Genomic DNA, 22,086 nt, shown 5'->3' with positions numbered 1-22,086 from the left:
TTTTGGCGCCTCCTAATACTCCAATAGGGGTTTACCAGTTGTCACCTCAACTCACAAATGAACCTTCGTTCCCCAATGAGACCCCCACTTGTTCTTACGTGGCAAATACATCCACCATAAATGTAATAGGCCAAAATTTGCCTTTTCTGAGTTCTTTAATCCACATAGATACTTCTAATAAAAAATTTTCAGCACATGCTCAATTGCTAGATTTGAAAACTATTGGGACCACAAAATATCCTAATACTTTCACTTCCTATATCTGAGGAAACTTAGATTTACCAATAAATACGAATATTCATTCCAACAGTTACCCCACAAACACTTCCACTTCTCTATATAAGGATGCCAAAAAGACCTCGAAGATCTCTCCAACGAAGGAACATGCAGCGCAGACAAAACCAAACTCCTACAGGGCCAAATCATAACGATGCGGGCATTCATGGAGGACATGGAAATGATTCTTCTCATACAAACGCCAGAATTTCTAGCGTACTTGGCATCGGAGGGGATGCACTGTGCAATGGAAATTTATAACGCCCATGTGTGGATGTCCACGGTGATGCAACCACCATTGAGTTTCTCTATTCCACCACTTCCGTTCTTCCACATCCCATCTTGGGAGACTCTGACCCTAAATGTCCAACAACTACCTTCTCCAGTGGCGACTTCAATGGTTGCTCCGACCTTCCCCAACTTTCAGGATATAGATCCACTATACCAACACCTGCAGATGAACGAAGGGAACCAGGGGGGCGTATTTGCAGACTTGACTCTAGGACTGACGGGCCAGCTGATGGAAAGTCCTCGAACCACGTTTTCCAACAACTTAGCTTCGTTATCCCAGGTACTACCCAACCCAAACTTAGTTCAACCTTTGAGGCTATTAAGTACCACCACAAGGGAAATAGAAAAAACTCTAGAGGTCATGAGGGAAACCAGGACAAAAATATAAATCTTAAAGAATATAAAAGTTATGGTGTTCAATGAAAAGTACGCCAAGAAATTCATCCTTATATGCCCCCAGAACTTAGTGAAAAGCTTCCTCGACATACGTCGTCGTTCAATCGGGAGATAGGGAATTACATATTAGTAATGAATCCAACAATGCAAAACCATAATATCCTCTTGAACAACTCCTCATAGGAGGTTCACCTTGTGAACCCCCCACGTTTAAACAGATTAATGAACTTAATAATATGGAATTATAGGGGGAAAACGACCCTGAATTTAAGAGGAACTTTAGATCCCTTGTAGACTGGCATAAACCATTTCTTGTTGCCCTTCTGGAAACCAAAATGCAAGATCATTTGGTCTTTCTCAATGACTTTCTATTCAATAGAGTCATTGAAGGCAATGCTGAAGGCCTTACAGTCCTATGGGATAATTCTATCCTGGAGTTAAGTGATGTGGCCACCATTGAGCAAGAGATCCACGCAATTATGAAGGTAAGCACTTTAAATGACTCTTTTCTCTTTAGCTGTATATATGCTAGCACTTATAGGCGTAAAAGGCGAATACTTTGGAACTCCCTAAAATGCATTAAAGACAGCTACAATGGCAAGTGGCTCCTGAGTGGAGATTTTAACGATGTACTCCACCATTCAGAGAAACAAGAAGGTAGACGAATCAATAACTCTCATATCTCCGAGTTCTCCAACATGGTTAATTATTTTGAACTTATAGACATGGGGTTTAAAGGGAATTATTTCACATGGCTTAACAAATGCTTTAAAACCAGAAGTGCCCTTATTTTCGAAAGACCTGATAGAGTTTTTGCTAACAATGCATGGTTATATCAATACCCAAATGCATTCATAAAGCACCTTCCTCACACACACTTTGACCACTGCCCCCTCTTTTAAGCGTCTGTAATTATGATCCAACCCTAATAAAGAAGTTCTTCAGCTTAGAAACTATGTGGATGTCGTATTCGGAGTTCCCTGATATTATTCAACATGTATGGTCTAATAGTAACTCCTTAACCCATGCAATTAATAACTTTCAAGATGCAATAGTATTCTGGTCAAAAGAAAAATTTGGTAACATTTTTTATAAAAAAAAAAAGAATCCTTTCAAGACTACATGGCATCCAAAATTCAAAGCACCATCGCCATAGCAGTTTCCTCCAAAAACTTGAGCATAGTCTTATTTATGATTTTAATATAATTCTTAAGATAGAAGAAGATTACTGGAAGTTGAAATCCCGTATTAACTGGATTAACGATGGGGATGCAAATACCAAATTCTATCACACATCTACCTTAATCAGGCGTCGCAAGAACCGTATTATCAGCCTTACCCTTGATGACAACTCTAAAATTCATGACCAAGCTAATATCCTGCAGCACATCCATGATTACTTTTTTTCCTTATTCTCTTCCAATCACTCTAAATCTCCTGTCCTTAAGATTCCTAAGAGTAGAGTTTGCCTATCAGAACTTCAGAAAATGGATTTGGAAAGGATACTTTCAGCTGAGGAAATAAAATAAATGGTTTGTTCCTTCCAACCATATAAAGTTCCTGGTCCAGATGGGCTCTACTCTATTTTTTTTAAAAAATTATTGGGATATTGTGGGACCCTCTTTTACCCTCTTTTGTACAAAGATATTTTTTGAAAAAACTATTCCTCGAGAAATAAATACAACTCACGTGTGCCTCATACCTAAGACCCCTAATGCTTCTACCCTAAAATAATACAGACCTATTAGTCGGTGCAATACCTCCTATAAAATAATTACCAAAATTATTACCCAGAGGCTGTGTCATATTATTAATCAATTAATTGGGCCCTGTCAGAAGAGTTTCTTAAAAAACAGGCAGGCCGCTGACAACGCTATCATTATCCAAGAAGTCATGCGTCATTTTAAAAAAATGAAAGGGAAAAAAGAAAGCCTCGTCATGAAAATTGTTTTGGCAAAAACTTTTGACAAAATTGAATGGTCCTTTGTTAAACATACTTTTACATACTTCAACTTTTTGACAAATTTTATTCGCCTAATAATGTCTTGCATAAGCACCAACTTTATGGCAATCCTTGTTAATGGTACCAGGACTAACTATTTTGAGCCCTCTAGAGGGTTATGTCAAGGTGACCCAATCTCTCCGTACATATTTATTCAGTGTATGAAAGTTCTATCCCACAAATAAATGAAGTGGTAGACCAGGGAAAATGAGACCCTATAAAATTGCCAGGAACGGTCCTTCCCTATCCCACTTGTTCTTTGTTGACGATCTTGTCCTCATGGCAAAAAATAACTCTACTACATGTAAAACACTAAAAGATACCCTGCAAAACTTTTGTAAATGGTCTGGAAAAACTATCAACAACAATAAGTCAAAAATTCTATTTTCTTCCAATGCTTCCTTCAGTACCGTAGCTAATACCGCCAATTTCTTCAACATGAATTACTGTACCAACTTCGGTAGGTACCTAGGCTTCCCGATCTTTGATAAAAAACCTTCCCCTGCGGATTACGGGTTTATTATAGATAACTTAACCAAGAAATTAGCGGAATGGAAAACCAAGTTTCTTACCCTAGCAGGTCGAACCACCTTGGCTAAGGCTACCCTTAATAACGTCCCCAACTATGTTATGTCTTACATCAAATTACCTAAGCAAATAACGGACAAAATTGACCAACTCCAGCGTAACTTCATTTGGGGGACCACGTCAGGAAAAAAAAGCTCCACCTACTGAATTGGAAAACAATAACTGCCAGTAAAGAGGAAGGGGGTCTGGGTCTCCAAAAGAGTAACTGTAAAAATTTAGCCCTTCTTACAAAGCTTGCTTGAAAATTCCACAAAGAAAAAAAAATCACTTAGGCGTCAGTCCTCGCAAGCAAATATTTCAAACGGACAAGCTATGACTGACACCGAACCTTAGTGAAAATTGTTCCTGATTGAGTAGTACCTGGAGGAACATTATCTTAGGATGGAATATTTGCAAAACCTGCTCTAGGTTGGACCTGAGGGATGGTACCAATATTAATCTCTGGCGAGATAATTGGATAACTAACTTTAATGTCTTAGCTAACCTGTTAAACACTCCCCTTAGCGAAACTGATGAATGTTTGCATGCCAGTGACATAATTGACAATGGAAAATGGAATTTCTCTAAGGTTAGCTATGAACTTTCTTAAGAAATAAAGAACTCTATCAGCTCTATGCTTATTCCTCCCTGCTCCGTCAATGATAAACTTAAGTGGGCCATCACGGAGAATGGCCATTTTTCCACCAAATCCGCCTATGACCACATCAATTCCACCATAACCTGCAATGCTGCTAGAGACCTAAACTTTAAATGGATTTGGAAACTCCCATGCCCTAATAAGCTGAGATATTTCATTTGGCTTTGTCAGCACGACAGGCTTCTAACCAAACATTATCTCCATCATATTGGCATTGATACTGACCCTCTTTGCTTTAGTTGTCACCTTCCTAAAACTACCAAGCATATCTTCTTGGAGTGTAAACATGTTAAAAAATTCTGGGATAAGGATAGCCTATCCGAACTCTACACTAATTCCACAGTTGCTAGCACTAGTGACCGGCTGGGGGACTTCCAAAATTTTAGGAATTTTAAGAGTAAACACTGCTTAAGTTGGAAGAACGTATTCCCCTTCTTCCTTTGGTGCATTTGGCTCAATAATAACACAAACATCTTCAATAAAACAAATCTGGACATCCCCAATATTGCCTATGAGAGAGCAGTCGAATATGACTTTCTTGCTTCTAAAGGAAAAAACACCCGTAAAATGGTTGTCCCTTCAACCATATGGACTCCTCCTATGTCTGGTATAAAATTAAATGTGGACGGCTCCTTTAACTTGACCCAAGGGGGCGCGGGGTGTGTGTTTAGAAATAATGAAGGTTGTTGGATTGTAGGTTTCAGTGCTAGTATTAACATCCAATCTAGTTTTGAAGCTGAAACTACTGCTTTGATAATAGGGATTAAAATGGCATTGCAAATGAGACTTTCACAACTCACAGTTGCTACTGACTCGAAAAAACTGGCAACACTTCTATTTGATTCTTCTGCTTCTGACTGCTCTATGATGAATCTAACTTCCTTACTGTTTGCAGGGATCTACTGGCTCGAACGGAGAATTACCCGGCCATCCATGAAATGCGGAGCACTAATGCTGTAGCGGACTTGCTAGCAAAGGAGGACACTAAGTTAGGAGCTGACTGTTTTTGTAAGAAGTGGCTAGTTCCACCATTGTTTATTCTGAACTTGTATCGGACAGACAATGACGAAACTTCTTTTGTAGGACACTTTACGCCCATTTCTATAAATATATGTAACTCTAGTACTAGGCCTAAACATTCTCCGTCTAGCAAAATGCCGCTTGTTTGTACTAATGACTATGCTTTCGTTTAGTTATTAATAAATAAAGTTCCTCAGTTACCAAAAAAAAGTTTATAATATGAAATTATGAGATGGAAGTGTTTGGTCATACAATTTCATCCCATTATTTTATATCATGACATGAAACTCAAAATTTTCCAAAAAGCATGAGTTGGAATTTCAAATCATGATTTGAAAATTTTTAATTTTAAAAATTAACCCACAAGTTTATATTTTGTAAAAAGAACACCATCATTTACATTATCAATCATTATTTCATATGTAAGTAAAATTTATAATTCTGTTATTATATTTATCAATTTTGAAATCATTTATATTTCATTTAACCATTACTCTCACCAATATATACCTCTATTTGGTCATGAGAAATATTCAAAAAATTTTGATATTTTTTTTATTTTATTAAAAAAATAATGTTTGACCATGAAACTCCAAATACAACTTGAAGTTCTATTTGAAAAAGTGAAAACAAAAGTAAACTTCTTTTCACTCTTTTCTAATTTGAATTTCACCTTTATAGTTAAAAAGGTCTCTCCAAAAAGATATGATCAAACACAACTTCGACTTCAACTTCAACTCTAATAATTTTTTCAAGGTCAAATGCCTACAAAATTTATTATTACTTCAAATAAACTCCTACTTTATCATTTATTATTTACCAAATTTATCATCAGATCAATAAATATTGTATTTTTTTAGAATAGTTTTGTGATAGCGTATTGTACTTTATTTATTTTGGTTAGATTGTATAAAGAATTGAAGCAATTTTGATAGTTTTTACAATTTTTGAATTCTTTTATTTATAAAAAAAAATACAATTGAAAATTCAAAATTACGTGTTCAATCAAAACTTCAACTTCATTTTATTTGATTTTAAATCATGATTTCAGCTCACATCATCAAAATAAATTCAAATGAATTTTATTTATAATCCTAAACATGTTATTGGGGAGAATTTGGTTTTTCATCTTAAATCTTTATCAATATAGCGTTTTATATGAGATTAGTAATTCCAAAATTAGTATCCAAAGATCAAGGGGTTGTTTGGTCAGAAAGAAACAAGTTGTTATGGAACATACTGATTGAATTATAATAGAGTTATTAAATAGTGATAAGTTATTCAATGGGTATACTTTTATTGATATTAGACTAAAATTAGATATATGTGGTATAACATATAATATATTTGTTTAAATTAAATAAGATAAATTAAGATAATTTCATTTCCAATTCTAAGCACGCCTTTCCTACAAAACGTTGGGAGAAAATATTCAGAGAAGGATAAATTATGTTGTTTAATCATTTTATCTTGAAATTATTAATTCAAAAATTATTATCCCACATAAAATGTGATATAAAAGCAATACCACAATTTAATGTTAGTAATAGTGAAATTGCTAATATATCAAAAGTTAAACCAAATATGAGATAAAATGGAGATTACTACTATCTCTCATCCTACATATCAAATGACTCCCAAGTCCTAAAGAAATAGCATTAAGGATAAACTATAGTAGTCAATAGTGTCATAATTGGAGGGCTTGAAAAGAACTTGTTGGGTAGCCAATAAGCTTGGACCGGTTGGCGTTTTCCATAACATCATGGGACGGTTTTAGTTTGCCTTATCCACCACCATAACTAGTAAATCAGTAGTGATCTAGTTATTAAGTTTTTATATAATAATGGGAATAAACTAGAAAGTGCTGTAGATTTTCATATATTCCTCTACTTTAAAGGATTCTCATCATTTCGTATTATTCCAAAGCTAGCTCTTCCTTTTTCTATCTACTTGATTCGTGCACTACTTTTCTCTCTTCTTCTCTTCAGTTGAATACAGAGATAATTAAAGAGAAAAAAAAAATGAATGATTGGGCTGCTCCGATTATAGCAACATCACTATTTGCATTTTTATCACCAGGATTACTGTTTCAAATGCCAGGGAAGATTACGCCAGTTGATTTCATGAACATGAAGACCAGTTGGATTTCTATTTTGGTTCATGCTGTCCTCTTTGGTTTGCTTCTCATTCTTGTCCTTGTTGTCCTTAATCTGCATCTCTATGTTTAAATTAAATTACTAGCTAGTTAGCTAACACAATAGATTGTTTAATATAAATATGTTCCTTCAGTGCTCTATTATTTTGCTAGTTCCTAGGAAGTTCGTCTTTGATTAAGAGTCTTTGGAAGAATAATTACGAACAGCATAAGGTTCTTTTCAACTAGATATTTCTGTATTCAATACTTCAAGCCAGTGGCTCTATTATTTCTTTTATTAATTAATGATTCGTAAGGGATTTCAAGGCATGATATAGAAAATTAGAAATGATGGAAGAGAAGTGTTTTGTCAGTATGATTAGCTGCCATAAGACTACGCAGATCCCAGAAGGGAATAGAGAGCAATTGGCCAGACGACGTAGCAAGTCAATGTCAAATCATTCCTTTTAATTCGTTTAAAAAAGAATAACCTGTGTTAAAAAATTTTAAACCAACTTAATTTAAAATTTTCATTAAGGTTGTATCCAATAACATACCCAATGCAATTCCACTAATGGTGTTTTTCTTGAAAAGGGTTAAGTATATATAAACCTTACCTCCCAAGGTTGTATCCTTGATGAGAAATTTTTATACCAACACCACCAGTATAGCATGTTGAGGACCACAACATTCGAAAGTCGGCATAAATATTCAAAACAAACATCTTCTTTTTAAAATAATAATTAAAAAATACAAGTTTAATCAATAAGTTCACATAAACTGAAAAGGTGTGAAAATAGTAGTAGTTATAGCTTGGATGAAGAATCGAATATCAAATTACTCCTAAGAAATAGGCAAAACTAAGCATGACAACATCACCCCTGAAATAGGTAAAAGCAAGAGAGAAAAATGGCAGTCCGAGCTGATCACTTGGATGTCAATGACGATATTACTTGCATCCTTAGACCAAAAAAAGAAACAAGCATGGATAATGTAGCGCTCGACTCCTATACTACATAGCAAACCTACTGCGTCAAAGTGTTAAGGAGTATCAAATTCTACAGGTCTATTTTCACCTTCGAAAGTTTATTCAACAAGCTATGGTAAAATTTAGCCATGATCTAAACACTAATTGCAATTGCTAAGGCTCATGGAAAAAAAAACATTTCTTGACAATCTTTTTCTTACCACTACCACTTCAAACACCAGAGAGCACTCACAGTCAAAAGGTAACTACTTTCATTCGTCAAAATCCATCAAAGAGAGAGACTTGTAAGAAAATAACATCAGGCAGCAAAGACGGGCCTAATTCAATTCCATTAAATTCAAACTGTTGCCAACACCATCAATCAATTCACCAAACCATTACGGGAAAACAAGTCTCATCACTGAAATGGAAGCAATATCTTGCTATAATGCTAACTTTGCCAAATCAATCAAGAAAACATGACCAAGAGACAATTCAACTCGGAACCCTTCAAGCATAGTTCAAGCGAAATATGTCATTCTGCACATAGAAACTTCCTTGACCTGTTGGAATCAAGTGAAACATCTGCAGTCCATGAAAGAATAGAAGTATGATGTTATAAATCTGAGATGCATGTAACCTTGAAACATTGCAAAATAGAACTTTTTCAATGCTAAAATATGAAACAACAAATTCATACTGCTTGTTCCTTCTGAAACAAGCAAACAGAAAAGTACACCATATGTTTGGAAAGTAAGATCAGGTGCAGGAGGAACAGAAATAAAGAGTAAAAGAAAAAAAAAGTGAAATTCAAAAAATATCCTTTTTTATCTCCTTAAATATGTATGCTACGTCGCAAGAAAATCTATCTGCACAAACAATTTACAGTATTGAGCCAAAACCATCAATTCACATAATGCTCTATTTTTCTAATGAACATAGAATTCTACACTACAATGAGAGGAGAAGACAACAATCAATCTTTCTTTGGAAAGACAGTAAAGTTCTCTGCAAAGGCTAGTTGATTTGTTTTGGTTATTTTTTTTCCCTGCAGCAATGATGTCTGCCAAAGCTAGTTTTTTTTCAAACATAAAGAGGCAACAAGAGCAATCGATCAACATTAGATGTGAGTCCAAGAGAACAACTTCAAAATCAGTCAAAGCACAATACTCTACCATTATTTAAAGTATGACAAAGAAGCAAAAATAAAAAAGATATTCTACAACCATTGGATATTTATTAAACCATACATAGAAACAGAGATAACATCAGAAAACCAACTTGATAATACCACTATCCTTTTCGGGGATAAAAAAATCAAGCAGTATGAGGTAAGGCTACAAAACTGCTCATAGACTAACATAGAAATAGAATCTCAACAAATAAAGCACCCTTTGAGTGATTAAGACTAGAAGCTTATTGTACTCTTCCTCTAAAGCTCTGCTACACTATTCCTTACTTGCCATTTTTTATCCTTGCACATATGCAAAACAGATAATAGATCAATGCCACACAGTTTTAACATAGTCAGATACGTTACACGACATAACATGCACATGGGTAGAAGGTCATGCCATTATCCACCAGGGGAATTTCTCAGTTATCAACATATATAGGGTTTGCTAACCTACTATATGAAGGCAGTAGGTTTGCAGCATACTGATTTTTTAATTTCCTTAAATATCCTCAATAATACTTAACGATTCAATCTCATCCAATCCTCCTCCATCCTCTTTCCACCCATTTTCTCCCTCTGGAATATTCAATTTGCTTTCCTTCACTGTAAATTCTTCTACAGATTTCTAATCCATTTGATTAACTTAGTTTCGTTTTTGACGTAATGTGTTTTAAAATTGAAATTCTTTCAGCTATTAACTCATTACACTTTCAACTGAAAGCAATGTATTTCTAGGAAAATCTAATTTTCAGTCATCCTTAACTCATCCTCCTTCATAAGAAACTCCATTAACATAAACCCACTTCTAAAGGGAACTAACGCTGAAACCAATTCTAGATGGAGCTTTTGCAGAAGCTTTTATCAATGTTGTAGGTATGTATGTCAATATCCGCGGGGGCGGGTGGCATCTTGCATCTCAAAATATTATTTCCGGATTTTTTGATTTATTAATTTCTTAGTATGAGATTGTAATGGTTGAAACCTAATTCGTACAAGAAAAGTACCAAATAGTAAACAGAAGAAGCTTCAGTGTGAGGTTTGATAAAGGAAAACAGAGAGGAAGAGAGAGTGAATGAAAATTGGGTAAATATTTATGCTAGAAAATGAAAAAACACAAAAGCCCCTCACATGAACATATTGTCCATTTCTTGTTGGGATATTTAAGGAAATGGGAATAATGCCAGCCTACTACATTCATGTAGTAGGTTAGCAAAACCAATACATTATAACTTCAACATATATGAGAACAGTCTCTACGAATCCAAAAGCATGAAGATTTTAGTGAAGATGTTCCAATAGGGTTACTTCGCAATGCAGCCTCGGAGAACAAACTTCGTAAGTGAAAGACTGCTTCTGAAGCTAAAATAATTAGTAAAATGTGTCTTACAATACTCTATCTGTCTGACCCTTCTTCAGTAGGATATAACGACCTTCTCAATTTAACTTTTCACTAACGCATTGTGTTGTTCAATGAGGTTGTGAGCAATAATAAGGGAATTACAATGTGGAGAGCCAAAAGATTTTGCATATTTGCTTAGTTTATCTGATTGAATGTATTCGCTGAAGTTGTTATTTTTATCCTTTAGTATTTATTTCCAAGTAGCATTTTTTTCCATCTGTTCAGTTGGAAAATTGTTTCATGCAATCCAAATCAAATAATTATCGAGCCACACCACTCATTTACTTTTTAAACACACGTTTTCCTATTCACCTTGTTAAAAGAAGTGATGTCATAGATAAATACAAGGAAGAAAGAGCACTTAAACACACAAAGTACAAGCAACTCATTACTTTTATATGTACACACTTTTCACTGAACTATTTTGAAAGAAGTGACGTCAAGATAAAGACCAGGAAGAAGGAGCACTTAAGCACATGTACATAGATTGATAGAATTCACGGGTATTTGCATATCATAAGGAATCTGGTCAGAACGGTCCGAATATAGTGGTACCAGTAAACAACATTTTCAAGTTCAAACGAAATGGCCAAAACTTGCAAAATATGTGTGACGCTTCCACACTTAATCCAGTAAAACTCGTCTTTATACTATACCAAAGTAAATTAATAAAATAATCAACTAATCAAGGACACTAATAGACTATCCTTGTATATCATAGTACACACACGGATTTCTAATGGCTTCTTAAGTCTCCAAAGAAACTGCAGGCCTATCTACACTACGTAATTCAGCTATCATACTAGAACAATGATATTATCAAGGTCATACTACAGCTATTTTGTGCCACAACCTTACATTAAGCCATCTATTCTTAAGACTGTAGCCACTTACCTTCAAATAATTAGCAACTGAAAAACAAAAATCCACACGCCTTATCAAAAATTGAGAATCTCAGGTAGGCTCATTTCTCTACCAGAAAGGACAACCAATTCAAGCAATCCACAAATAGTGAAACAGTGAACTGGTGTTATCCACACAAGTCGATTGCAGTAGTCGTTAGATTCATGTATCGGGATTTCACTCCAATGAACTGACATTAAGAAATGAAATCTAGACACCTTACATCCTTGTGTAAGTAACCGATCTAAAACATTCTATAAGGAAACAGCAAGGAATAATCAATCGCAACACGAACATAAGCCCTAATATATCGAACGCATAAACCAAACACAACAAGGAAACGCAAAATTAATTAAACCCTAAAATGGCGAAATAAACACGCAATTTTACCCTAACCAGTAACCACATAGCCCGCCATTATAACAATCGGAAACAGTCCTAAAATAAATATCAAACAGATTAATACTAGAAGCAGCAAAAAATACCTGACTGAACTTGAGCGCGTGCTGTTCGCCGGGGAGGCTAAGATTACCACTAACAAAAACAAGCATGCCGCCAGCAGGACCAGATGGCTGACAATCAACTGTATTGATCTGATGCTTACACTGCTGAAAAGGAAGACCGGTGAGCTTACTAGCGATGCTTTGAGTTCCCTGATACTTCTGACCTTCAAAATGCAACATAGAACTTTCCTGATAGAGATTAGCAAGGCCAGCACGATTGGTATCGAAGGTGGAGTAGTAGTGCTCGACGAATGCCTTCGCGACGGCGTCGGGATCCATTTTGAGAAATCGGAAAATGGGTCGCTTGAGTTCTCACAATATGATCTGCCGTGTGTGAACGCAAGTCCAACAGCACGCTTGCTGATATTTTAGGAGCCCTCCGCCCTTTTTGGGATTGCGCGGCAAAGAGATATGGGCCACTACTACTTTTTGGGGGCCCAAAATAATGGGACTGGATTTACTCCATCAGCCCAGCCTCTTTGGATGATTTTTCCTTGATGCATTGTGTTCCAAAATTACATAATAATACCTATAAACTTAAAACCCTGCTTTTTTACTTAATTACATTTCATTTCATTTCATATTTTCTTCTCTAATTTAAACACACTGATACATCAAATAAGAATGTGATATATTCGTATAAAATTAAGTGATGTATTCAAAAGAATGTGACGTATTTGTATAAAATTAAGTGATGTATTTGTGTGAATTAAATCAGAGATTTTTTAGTACTATATTGAGAAAAGTGGAGATATGAAGTAATTAACTTCAAAACGGATGTAATTTATGTTGTTTATACATTATTTAAACCATGTAAGATTCATATTATATCGATTTACTCATTAGTTATCATTGTTTTATTTAGTCATTGAATTCGTATGAAGTTTGATTTTATCAATCCAAACTTTTTATTCCGTATAATGGGCATATGTATAAAAGAATTTAAAAATAAATACAAATTAAATAAGTAAAAATTATATAAATCCTAATCTTTTTGAAGCTAATTATTTCATATTCCTATTTCTTCCCAAATTACTAAAAATTTCTGATTTAGTCCATAGGGATAATCACATTTTTTCGATTACATCTCTTAATTTTATACGAATACATTATATTCTTTGAATATGTACTTAGCCATGCAAATGCTTTAGCACAATTCAAAAACGAAAAAAGAGAAGAAAAGCGTCAACAGCAGGGTTCGAACCTGCGCGGGCGAAGCCCAACAGATTTCAAGTCTGTCTCCTTAACCACTCGGACATATCGACTTCAGTGCGATTAGTCAATGATCTTAATTAATATAACTAAAAGTCATCTTGAATTTTGGCAAACTTATCCTGTTAGCTAAGGTGAATTTTGAAAAGTGAGTCCAAATATAACAAGACAAGCAAAATCTAGGACTACGTGTGAATAATGTTCTTTGCTTGGATAATTAAGAGCCAGAGACGAGCAAAATGAATATGAAATTGACATGCATATGTGATTCGCTGTTGAGATCAAGTTCTAGCATGAATATAATGTTTGATAATGACCCTACATTTATCAAGTTCTAGCATGAATATAATGTTTAATAATGGCACTACATTAATCAATTTGTAGACGCATGCGTAAGGGTTGGATGGATGCTTGGTGGGGTTGGAATTGCCATTCTACACTTTTTATGAGACTATTTAAGTGTATGTGCTTTGCACGTGTATTTCACATTAATTAACAATAATTTTTTATTAAAAAAAATAATTGTGAGTATGTTATAATATTAAGTACACAATTTTTTTATAGAATAACGTAAAACTTTAAGATAAAATTATACTTTAAAAAAAATGATAGCTCATCACCATATCTTTTCTCATTCTATTATCCTTCAAGAAGTAATCTCTCTCTCTCTTTTTTTTTTTTTTTTTTAATAATTTTACACTTAAATAAATAGTTAGTCACATACATCAAGGATTATATTAATGTTCTACCACAATAACAACATACCATCTACATTTCTACATAGTAGATTTGAAAAGGGTTAGTGTACAAAAGTGTACACAATCCACATCTAACCTTCAACAAAAGGAAAACCACCAATTTTACTTCATGTATAAACTATTCTGGTAGCACAAATAGAAAAAAAGAAAAAGAAAAGACATATATTATCAATAGTAAATGGAGAAAGATAAAGAATAATACACATATTTATTCTTCAATTTTTATTCATGTCATCAAGAAACAACAAAATCTTGTAAGACTAAAAAAAGAGAAATTTATTTTTCTTCTATCATATATTTTAGGATTCTTTAATTATTAATCTTTGAGAAAATCATAAAGTGATAGCCTTACAATACAAAATTTATAGAAAATATAATTGAAAATACCTAAATATAAACTGCTAAGAAACTGCATATTCCTACAACACAAATTAGAAAAAAAGAAAAAGAAAATGTATACATTATCAATAGGAAAATCTAGAAAGACGAAGAATAATACAAATATTTATTCTTTAATTTTTCTTTACATCATCAAGAAACAAAGAAATCTTGAATAACGATAGCAAAGAGAAATTATAAAAATATAACTTGTAATAAATTAAATGTAGATATGACTAATAAAAAAAATAGTATAATATTTGAAGAATACCTCACCTTCCAAATACATGAAAAGTAGTTACAAAATTTCGCTGCTACCAAAATTTCTGAACCAACAAATATAAAGATTTAATCTTTTGAATTTTGAAAACACACATCTTCCATCAAAACTACAAACCATTGTATAAGTACTAATATAGGTACTAATATAGTCTTGTGGTATTCTGTATTTCCCTATCTTTCATCAAAGCTACAAATCATTATGTAGGTATTAATATAGTCTTGTGGTATTCTGTAGATGGTGACAAATTTTCAATCGCCACCTTTTATTTGTATAATTGTGTTTGTATTGATTTTAAAAAAGAACCATACTCATTTTTCCTAAATAATCTTTGACCAAATTTGTTTCTTTTAAGATACAAATTCTTTAAATATGGGAAACTTGTACTCTTTTCATACTTTACGTAACCAATTTAGAAAAGGGGGTGGGTGGGTGGGTGGGAGAACTTACCATATATTTTAGTAGTTTATTGATATTAATTTTCTTTTATCATAGTATTTTATAAATTCTTAGTTTTATATATTTTAGGAGTCAATGTTATAAATATAATTAAATAATAGGAAAAATTATTGAAACGACACTTCAAATAAAACTATCTCCATGAAAATGGCCATCGAATTAAATTTTACTTTCTAGCCATTTCAATTTGCTGGCTTGTTCTATACCGTTTCTACACACCTTTTATATAGTTTCTATACATATCTGATGCATATAAATATTTTATACAAAAATATACAATATTTATACATAATTTATACAGTAATTGTACCCTTTTTTTTTTTTTACACATTTTATACAACAATTATATAATTTTTATACATTTTCTATATAATTTTCTATATATTTTATACATATACATATTTGATAGAACTATACAATTTTTATACATATATCTTATATAGACACATATTCTATAGAACAATTGTATCGTTTTTATATAATTATATTTAATTATTATTTCTAAATAATAAAAAAAAGCAGAATATTTTTTCAGTTAAAATATTTTTAATAAAAAAAACTAAAATATTTTTAAAAGGGTCGAATGGTCCAAGTTGAAAACTGTATCAGCATTGTATATGGACTGTATCAGCATTGTATATGGACTGTATCTAGAATATGTGGGCACCCAAATTAGAAAATGACTATAAAGCGAAAATAGTATACCCGACTGACCACTTTTTGAAAAGATATCAAACTTAGGCTATTTATTTTAAAAAGTGCTACAGAGTGTCATTTTCCCTAAATAATATTAATTATGTGAAAAGACGATTTTATCTATTGCAGAGACTTTTAATGAAGGGTAAAAAGTTCAATTCACTTTTCTAAGTGTATTCACACTTTTAATGTATTATAAATTATAGATATTTTGTTATAAATTATATATAAGTAATCAATAATATAACAAAGTGGAGGAAATTGTAGTCTTCTAAATCCATTTCTTTATAAACTAAGGCTATTTATAGTAGCCAAAAATACAAGATATATTCCACCTTAAGAGGTGGAGTATTACTTGGCATGAAACCAAAGCAAAGGAAGCCACATGGCATCCATATATCTTAACAGTCCCTTTTGGATGTCTATGTAAAGAAAAATCTATTGAATACGCATTTGAGTGCTGCCTCATTAAAAACCTTACCAGAAAAAATCCAGTGAGATAAAAATCTTAGTTAAGAAAAAAAAAGTACACCGCATATTCTTACTCCCCCTGATGAAGACCCCGATTCAACTGGTTCAGTCTTCGCATCCCAATCTTATATACCATCTTCTCAAAGGTTGAAGTTGGTAAAGATTTGGTAAACAAATCTGTTGGATTATCGCTGGAACGTATTTGTTGTACATCAATAGCTTCATTCTTCTGGAGATCATATGTGAATAAGAACTTTGGCGAGATGCGCTTCGTTCTATATCCCCTTATAAAGCCATCTTTTAATTGAGCTATGCATGCTGCATTATTTTCAAATATGACTGTGAGTATCTCGATATCAAACTTCAAGCCATATTTCTCTTTGATAGAATGTGTCACTGATCTCGGCCATATGCATTCTCTACTTGCTTTATGAATGGCTATTATCTCAGCATGACTTGAAGAAGTAGCAACGATAGACTGCTTTGTAGATCGCCATGACATAGAAGTACCTCCTTATTTAAACACATAGCCTGTTTGAGATCTTGCTTTATGTGGTTTAGATAAATAACCTGCAGTTGCATGACTAACAAGATCTGGCTAGCAGATTAACAGAATGGGTTATATGAAGCCTTACGCTGTTAGCAAGATACATAGGTATACCAATAGCATTGAGATATAGTACTTCAGGATCAAGAATCTTTTCACCCTCTTTTAGAGGTCAGAATTAATCTTTACTCACTTCAAGTGATCGAACAATCATTAGAGTTTTTAATGAATGTGCTTTGTCCGTTTAAAATTATTTCAATACATTCTCAATATAGACAAATTGGTGGATGAAGATCCCGTCTGCTAAATGTTCAATTTGCAAACCAAGACAAAGTTTTGTCTTTCCAAAATCTTTCATTTCAAATTCTTTCTTTAGATATTCAATTGTCTTTTGGACCTTTTCTGGAGTTCCAATGAGATTTATGTCATCCACATAAACAACGAGTATAACAAATCCAGATGCTATTTTCTTAATGAAAATTTAAGGAGAAATGACATCATTTATGTAACCTTCATTCATCAAGTACTCACTAAGGTGATTATATTGTATACGCCTTGATTATTTAAGATTGTATAATGATCTTTGTAATCTGATTGACTATAATTTCTGAGACTTTGAACTATATGCTTCAGGCATCTTTAATCCTTCTGGGATTTTCATGTAAATTTCATTATCAAGTGAATCATTTAATATTAAATACATGACATCTTCTAGTGTCAGGACTGTAGGCCAAATAAACCTTATGCTTACCAAGAAACATATTTCACTTGATAATTATTTCTACGTCAGCATGCTTAAATAAACATAGAATTCAGATCCTCATAATATTATACAATATTACACGCTATTATAATAAAGATATCGTTGACGAGATATCATTTGTATCGGTTCATATTATGACATAACTTATTGAGATCTCATCACATTATTATTTTCAGGTACCTGAACCTCTTTTGGAGGTTTCACAAAGCGTTATGTCGTCATTCTTCAAGAACATATCGCCTCTTTATTATGATCATTTGCTCCATTTTCTTTTCAAGAATTACTTTATTTGTAACCGATTGATCTACCATGCTTCATGCATGTTATAGACTCTGTCCTTTAGGGACATATAGTAGGAGCATCTGCAGCTAAATATAAAATTAATTTTAGATCAGAAAATGCTTCTAGCATTTAACTAGAATTATCTTTTAAATGAGGATCGTACTAACGATAATTCTCAACATATTTCTTAGCTGCTTATTATCCCCCCCTTATGTTGGAAAAAATAACATATACTCCAATCTACGTTGGAGAATCCATCTTTGTAAATCATGGTATATCTATTAATTACATACCACACATCAGAAAGCTATTAGATAGAAAATATATGGTCTCTGACCCTAAACCAATTGGGAGGGAAATCATAATTTATTGGTCTAATGCACACAAGTGCTATTGTATGCAATATATATTTCAGACCAATACTTTTTATCTTTGTTCTCATAAGAAATGGTTTAGCTATTTATATGAGGCATTCGATGCTAAACCAACTTGAATATAACCAGCATTATCAAGATCAATTGTCTTAACTACACCATCTGAAAATTATGCTCTTGACTTAATTTAATTAGGAAGGCAAATTTATAAATGTTGATGTTGGATGTATTTATGAATTCTAGTGTCACTATTCTAGTATTTTTAGCCTTGTTTTGAGGATGATTCATGTGCTTAATGTGTTGATAATGATATAAATGTGAATCTAAGTGTCCATGTATATGTTTACAATGTTTAATGATGTTTTCAAACAAGTTTTGATTCAAATTGATCTTTTAGAAATCAATTGAGAAAACTAGTGTGACTAGCTTGAGCTAGGTGTTGTCTAGTCTATCGTGTTGGGTTATAACATGTTTAATGAGTCCCTAAGGTTGTTATTATGTATTTATATGTGAAACAACTTTTTGGTAATGTTCAAGGATCAATTGGATCAAGACAAGAGTCAAAATAATCAGTTAGAAATCAAAGTGAATGAAGTCTATGCTTAGCTCGTGTTTCTAGTTCTCCGTCTTGGATGTTGTGTTATTTTGAGCTCTAAATTATTTTGTATCATGCTATAGTATACTTGGTGAATGGATTATGATGATATATGAAGGTATACAAGCTTCAAATCAAGTGAAAACAACTCAAAAAGGCTTGGAATGGATCACAGAAGCACAATACGCTACTTGACGCCAATTTGGGCATCTGGAATGTCCAGGGAGAGTGAGGGAGCGTGTGAAGGTTTTTTGGTGAGTGCAACACTTTAAATGGTTTAGAATGCACCAAAATAGTGAACCAAGGCGATATGGAGGTGATGCCTTGCCTGGAGTGGCACTCAACCCAGGGCGCAACCTTTCCTAGAGTGGGGCTATAGCCAGGGCGACGCCCTCTCCATCCATTCCCGGGCTCAATAACTGAAATTTTCCTTTTACAACACGGAATTGGCCTGCTCCTATACTATAAATACATGTTATATCACATTTTTACATACTTTTGGACATCTTGGAGCATTGGAGGCTACCACAACTTCTTTTTAGATTTTATCATTCTTTAATTTAGTTTCTTTATGGTTTGCATTATCTATCAAAGGGATTGGATGATGAATATTTTCATTAAAGGCTAAAACTTCTTTTTTGGGGTTAATACCAAGATCATGACTACTTTCATTTTGAATTAGTTTCGTTTAATTACTTATCGTTATGGTTGTTTGTTAATTCTTGATTTAATTATTTTGAGGATCGATCACCCTTAGAATACATGTATTATCAAACTTGTGATCTTAAGAGAGGGAATAGGGATATAGAACGTAGGAATAGAAAAAGTATGGTTCTTATTTCTTTATAAAATAAGGAATTCGAATTAGCATCTAGGACAGGGATGTACTTAGAAACCTTACTTGATTCATCCGTAGGATGATAGCTTAAATAATCTAATTAGATTATTTCATCCCCGCTCAATGATGTAGTTGTAATATCCAAATTAGGTAAAAGGTTAGAGGCCTCGGGAGACCATAATCATGCAATTAACCCTACAAATCAACAACCAAGATAATCGATTTACCCAATGAAGTTCAATAACGTAGTAGGATTGTTCGTAAGCCTTAACCCTGGGATTTTATCCACTGATTGTCCTGTGTCATTACTTTTCAGCATTAGTTTAGTTTACTTTTAGTTTATAAACTTTCTAAATACTTTTGGTTACTTTCACTCAATTGTTAAACTAGAATTGGATAGTTGGTTAACACAAGTTCCTCTGAGATCGATGCTTGGCTTCTTGAAGGCCACTTTACTACTTGGTAGACCATGTACACTTATGTGTGCACTTGGGCGTTGTCAAATGTCAAACTACAAGTTGACAATAAACATACATGTGACCATATTATGGATGCATCATATCAAATGATGGGTGAATGAGTCCTTATTCACCTTTTACGTTTTTCAGAATTTAGGAAATTCAGTCCCAACTTTAGCTGGTTCAATTAACTTATCATGACAACAATTAATAATTCTTGAAGAATCTTCTTGTTCTTTATTATATGTCTAAAACTCAATATGCTTATCTTCAGGATGACAAAATCATTCACACAACAAATAAAATTATTTAAACTAGTAAACTCCAAATTTATCATGGCATTAGTTATTTACTACAGTAAATTTTAAAGATCTACTACTTCGAGAGTAGTTTACAGGATTTTACTAATGCACTGTCTTACTAGTTCGGGAGTAAATATTATATTTATTACTTCAGGAGTAAATATCAAATTTTCTACTCCAGGAGTAACTTTCAAGGTTCTAGTATTTCAGGAGTAGATTTAAGATAAATTTCAGACTTACTACTTTGGGAGTAAATTTCAGCATAATTCTTTCTACCCCTTATGAATGTGATTTTCAGAGTCAAGTGCACATTTATATGCCTTACTAAATATTACTCATATCACATTCACCTCAAGAAATGGATCTGTAGTTGGAACATTTATCAAAAATTTTCGTTTCTTGAGAATGAAAGATAATTAATAATTTATCAAAAAATTTCATTCTTCGAAAATGAAATATAATTACTACAGCGTGCTTTAAGAATATCAAACTATGATATCTTAGGACCTCTGTCAATATTTTGCTACTTCAGAAGTAATCTTAAGGCACACTGTCAATATTTTGCTACTTCAGAAGTAAATCCAGGCATGCATATAGCTGTAGAGAATTTTCTGTATCATATCTTTTAGAGTAAATATATAATTACCCCCTTGATGTTGGTCGAGTTTTTTAAAAAGACACCTAAACTATACTTTCGACCTATTACCCCACGAATCTTATCTAAACCGTTGTAAATGCACCATTTTGACCAAAATTTTGACCCTACATGTCTACAAGCACCTGAAGCGCGTGAATGGGAAAAAATTGAACCAATGAATTAAAATGTGCCACGTGATATAAAAAGGATCCACTTTTTAAATTTTGTATTTTAGTTTTCTTTTTTCTTCATTTTCCATCTTCTTCCTTCATTTCATCTTCTTCATTTTTTCTTCATTTTTCATCTTATTCCTTCGTTTCTTCTTCTACTTCCTTCTTCTTCTTCTTCTTCTTCTTCTTCTTCTTCTTCTTATTATTATTATTATTATTATTATTATTATTATTATTATTATTATTTTTCTTCTCCATTAATCTCCATTAATTATGTCACTCGATTTTCTCCGAAGTTAAAACTTTTAGTTTTCGTCAAATATTCATAAACCATTAATGAAGATTGATGGAGAAGAAGAAGAAGGAACAATTACTCCGTACTAATGAGTAATGAGATTTCAATACTATTGTCTTCTTCAACTCCTCCATTAAAGCTCCATTAATGGAGTTTTGTGATTAAAGTAAACGATGTTGAAGACGGAAAACAAATTTAATTACAAAAAGGAAACTTGATTTCACAACTTTTAAACAAATTAAGAAGATATTAAAGTCAATACATGATTTTGTATCCCA

The 22,086-nt window shown here is 33.0% G+C and overlaps 2 protein-coding genes and 1 non-coding gene across 3 annotated transcripts; 1 reads left to right on the top strand and 2 right to left on the bottom strand.

Moving 5' to 3' along the window:
• Window positions 1–6,963: 6,963 nt before the first annotated feature.
• On the top strand, window positions 6,964–7,674 carry LOC107861059. The gene has a single exon (XM_016706456.2). The coding sequence runs from the start codon at window positions 7,232–7,234 to the stop codon at window positions 7,436–7,438; it is 207 nt and encodes a 68-aa protein (XP_016561942.1). The 5' UTR covers window positions 6,964–7,231; the 3' UTR covers window positions 7,439–7,674.
• Window positions 7,675–8,617: 943 nt separating this feature from the next.
• LOC107858859 (nuclear transport factor 2B) lies at window positions 8,618–12,789 on the bottom strand. The gene is made up of 2 exons (XM_016703661.2): window positions 12,276–12,789; window positions 8,618–8,896 (listed from the first exon to the last, which is right to left on the bottom strand). The coding sequence occupies exons 1-2, from the start codon at window positions 12,570–12,572 to the stop codon at window positions 8,822–8,824; spliced, it is 372 nt and encodes a 123-aa protein (XP_016559147.1). The 5' UTR covers window positions 12,573–12,789; the 3' UTR covers window positions 8,618–8,821.
• Window positions 12,790–13,476: 687 nt separating this feature from the next.
• TRNAS-UGA lies at window positions 13,477–13,558 on the bottom strand. Its single transcript has one exon. It is a non-coding gene; the product is annotated as a tRNA-Ser (tRNA).
• Window positions 13,559–22,086: the final 8,528 nt, after the last annotated feature.

This window comes from Capsicum annuum, chromosome 2 (assembly GCF_002878395.1).
Source record: "Capsicum annuum cultivar UCD-10X-F1 chromosome 2, UCD10Xv1.1, whole genome shotgun sequence".
Classification (NCBI taxonomy): domain Eukaryota; kingdom Viridiplantae; phylum Streptophyta; class Magnoliopsida; order Solanales; family Solanaceae; genus Capsicum; species Capsicum annuum.
This window is presented reverse-complemented; position numbering and strand designations above follow the sequence as displayed.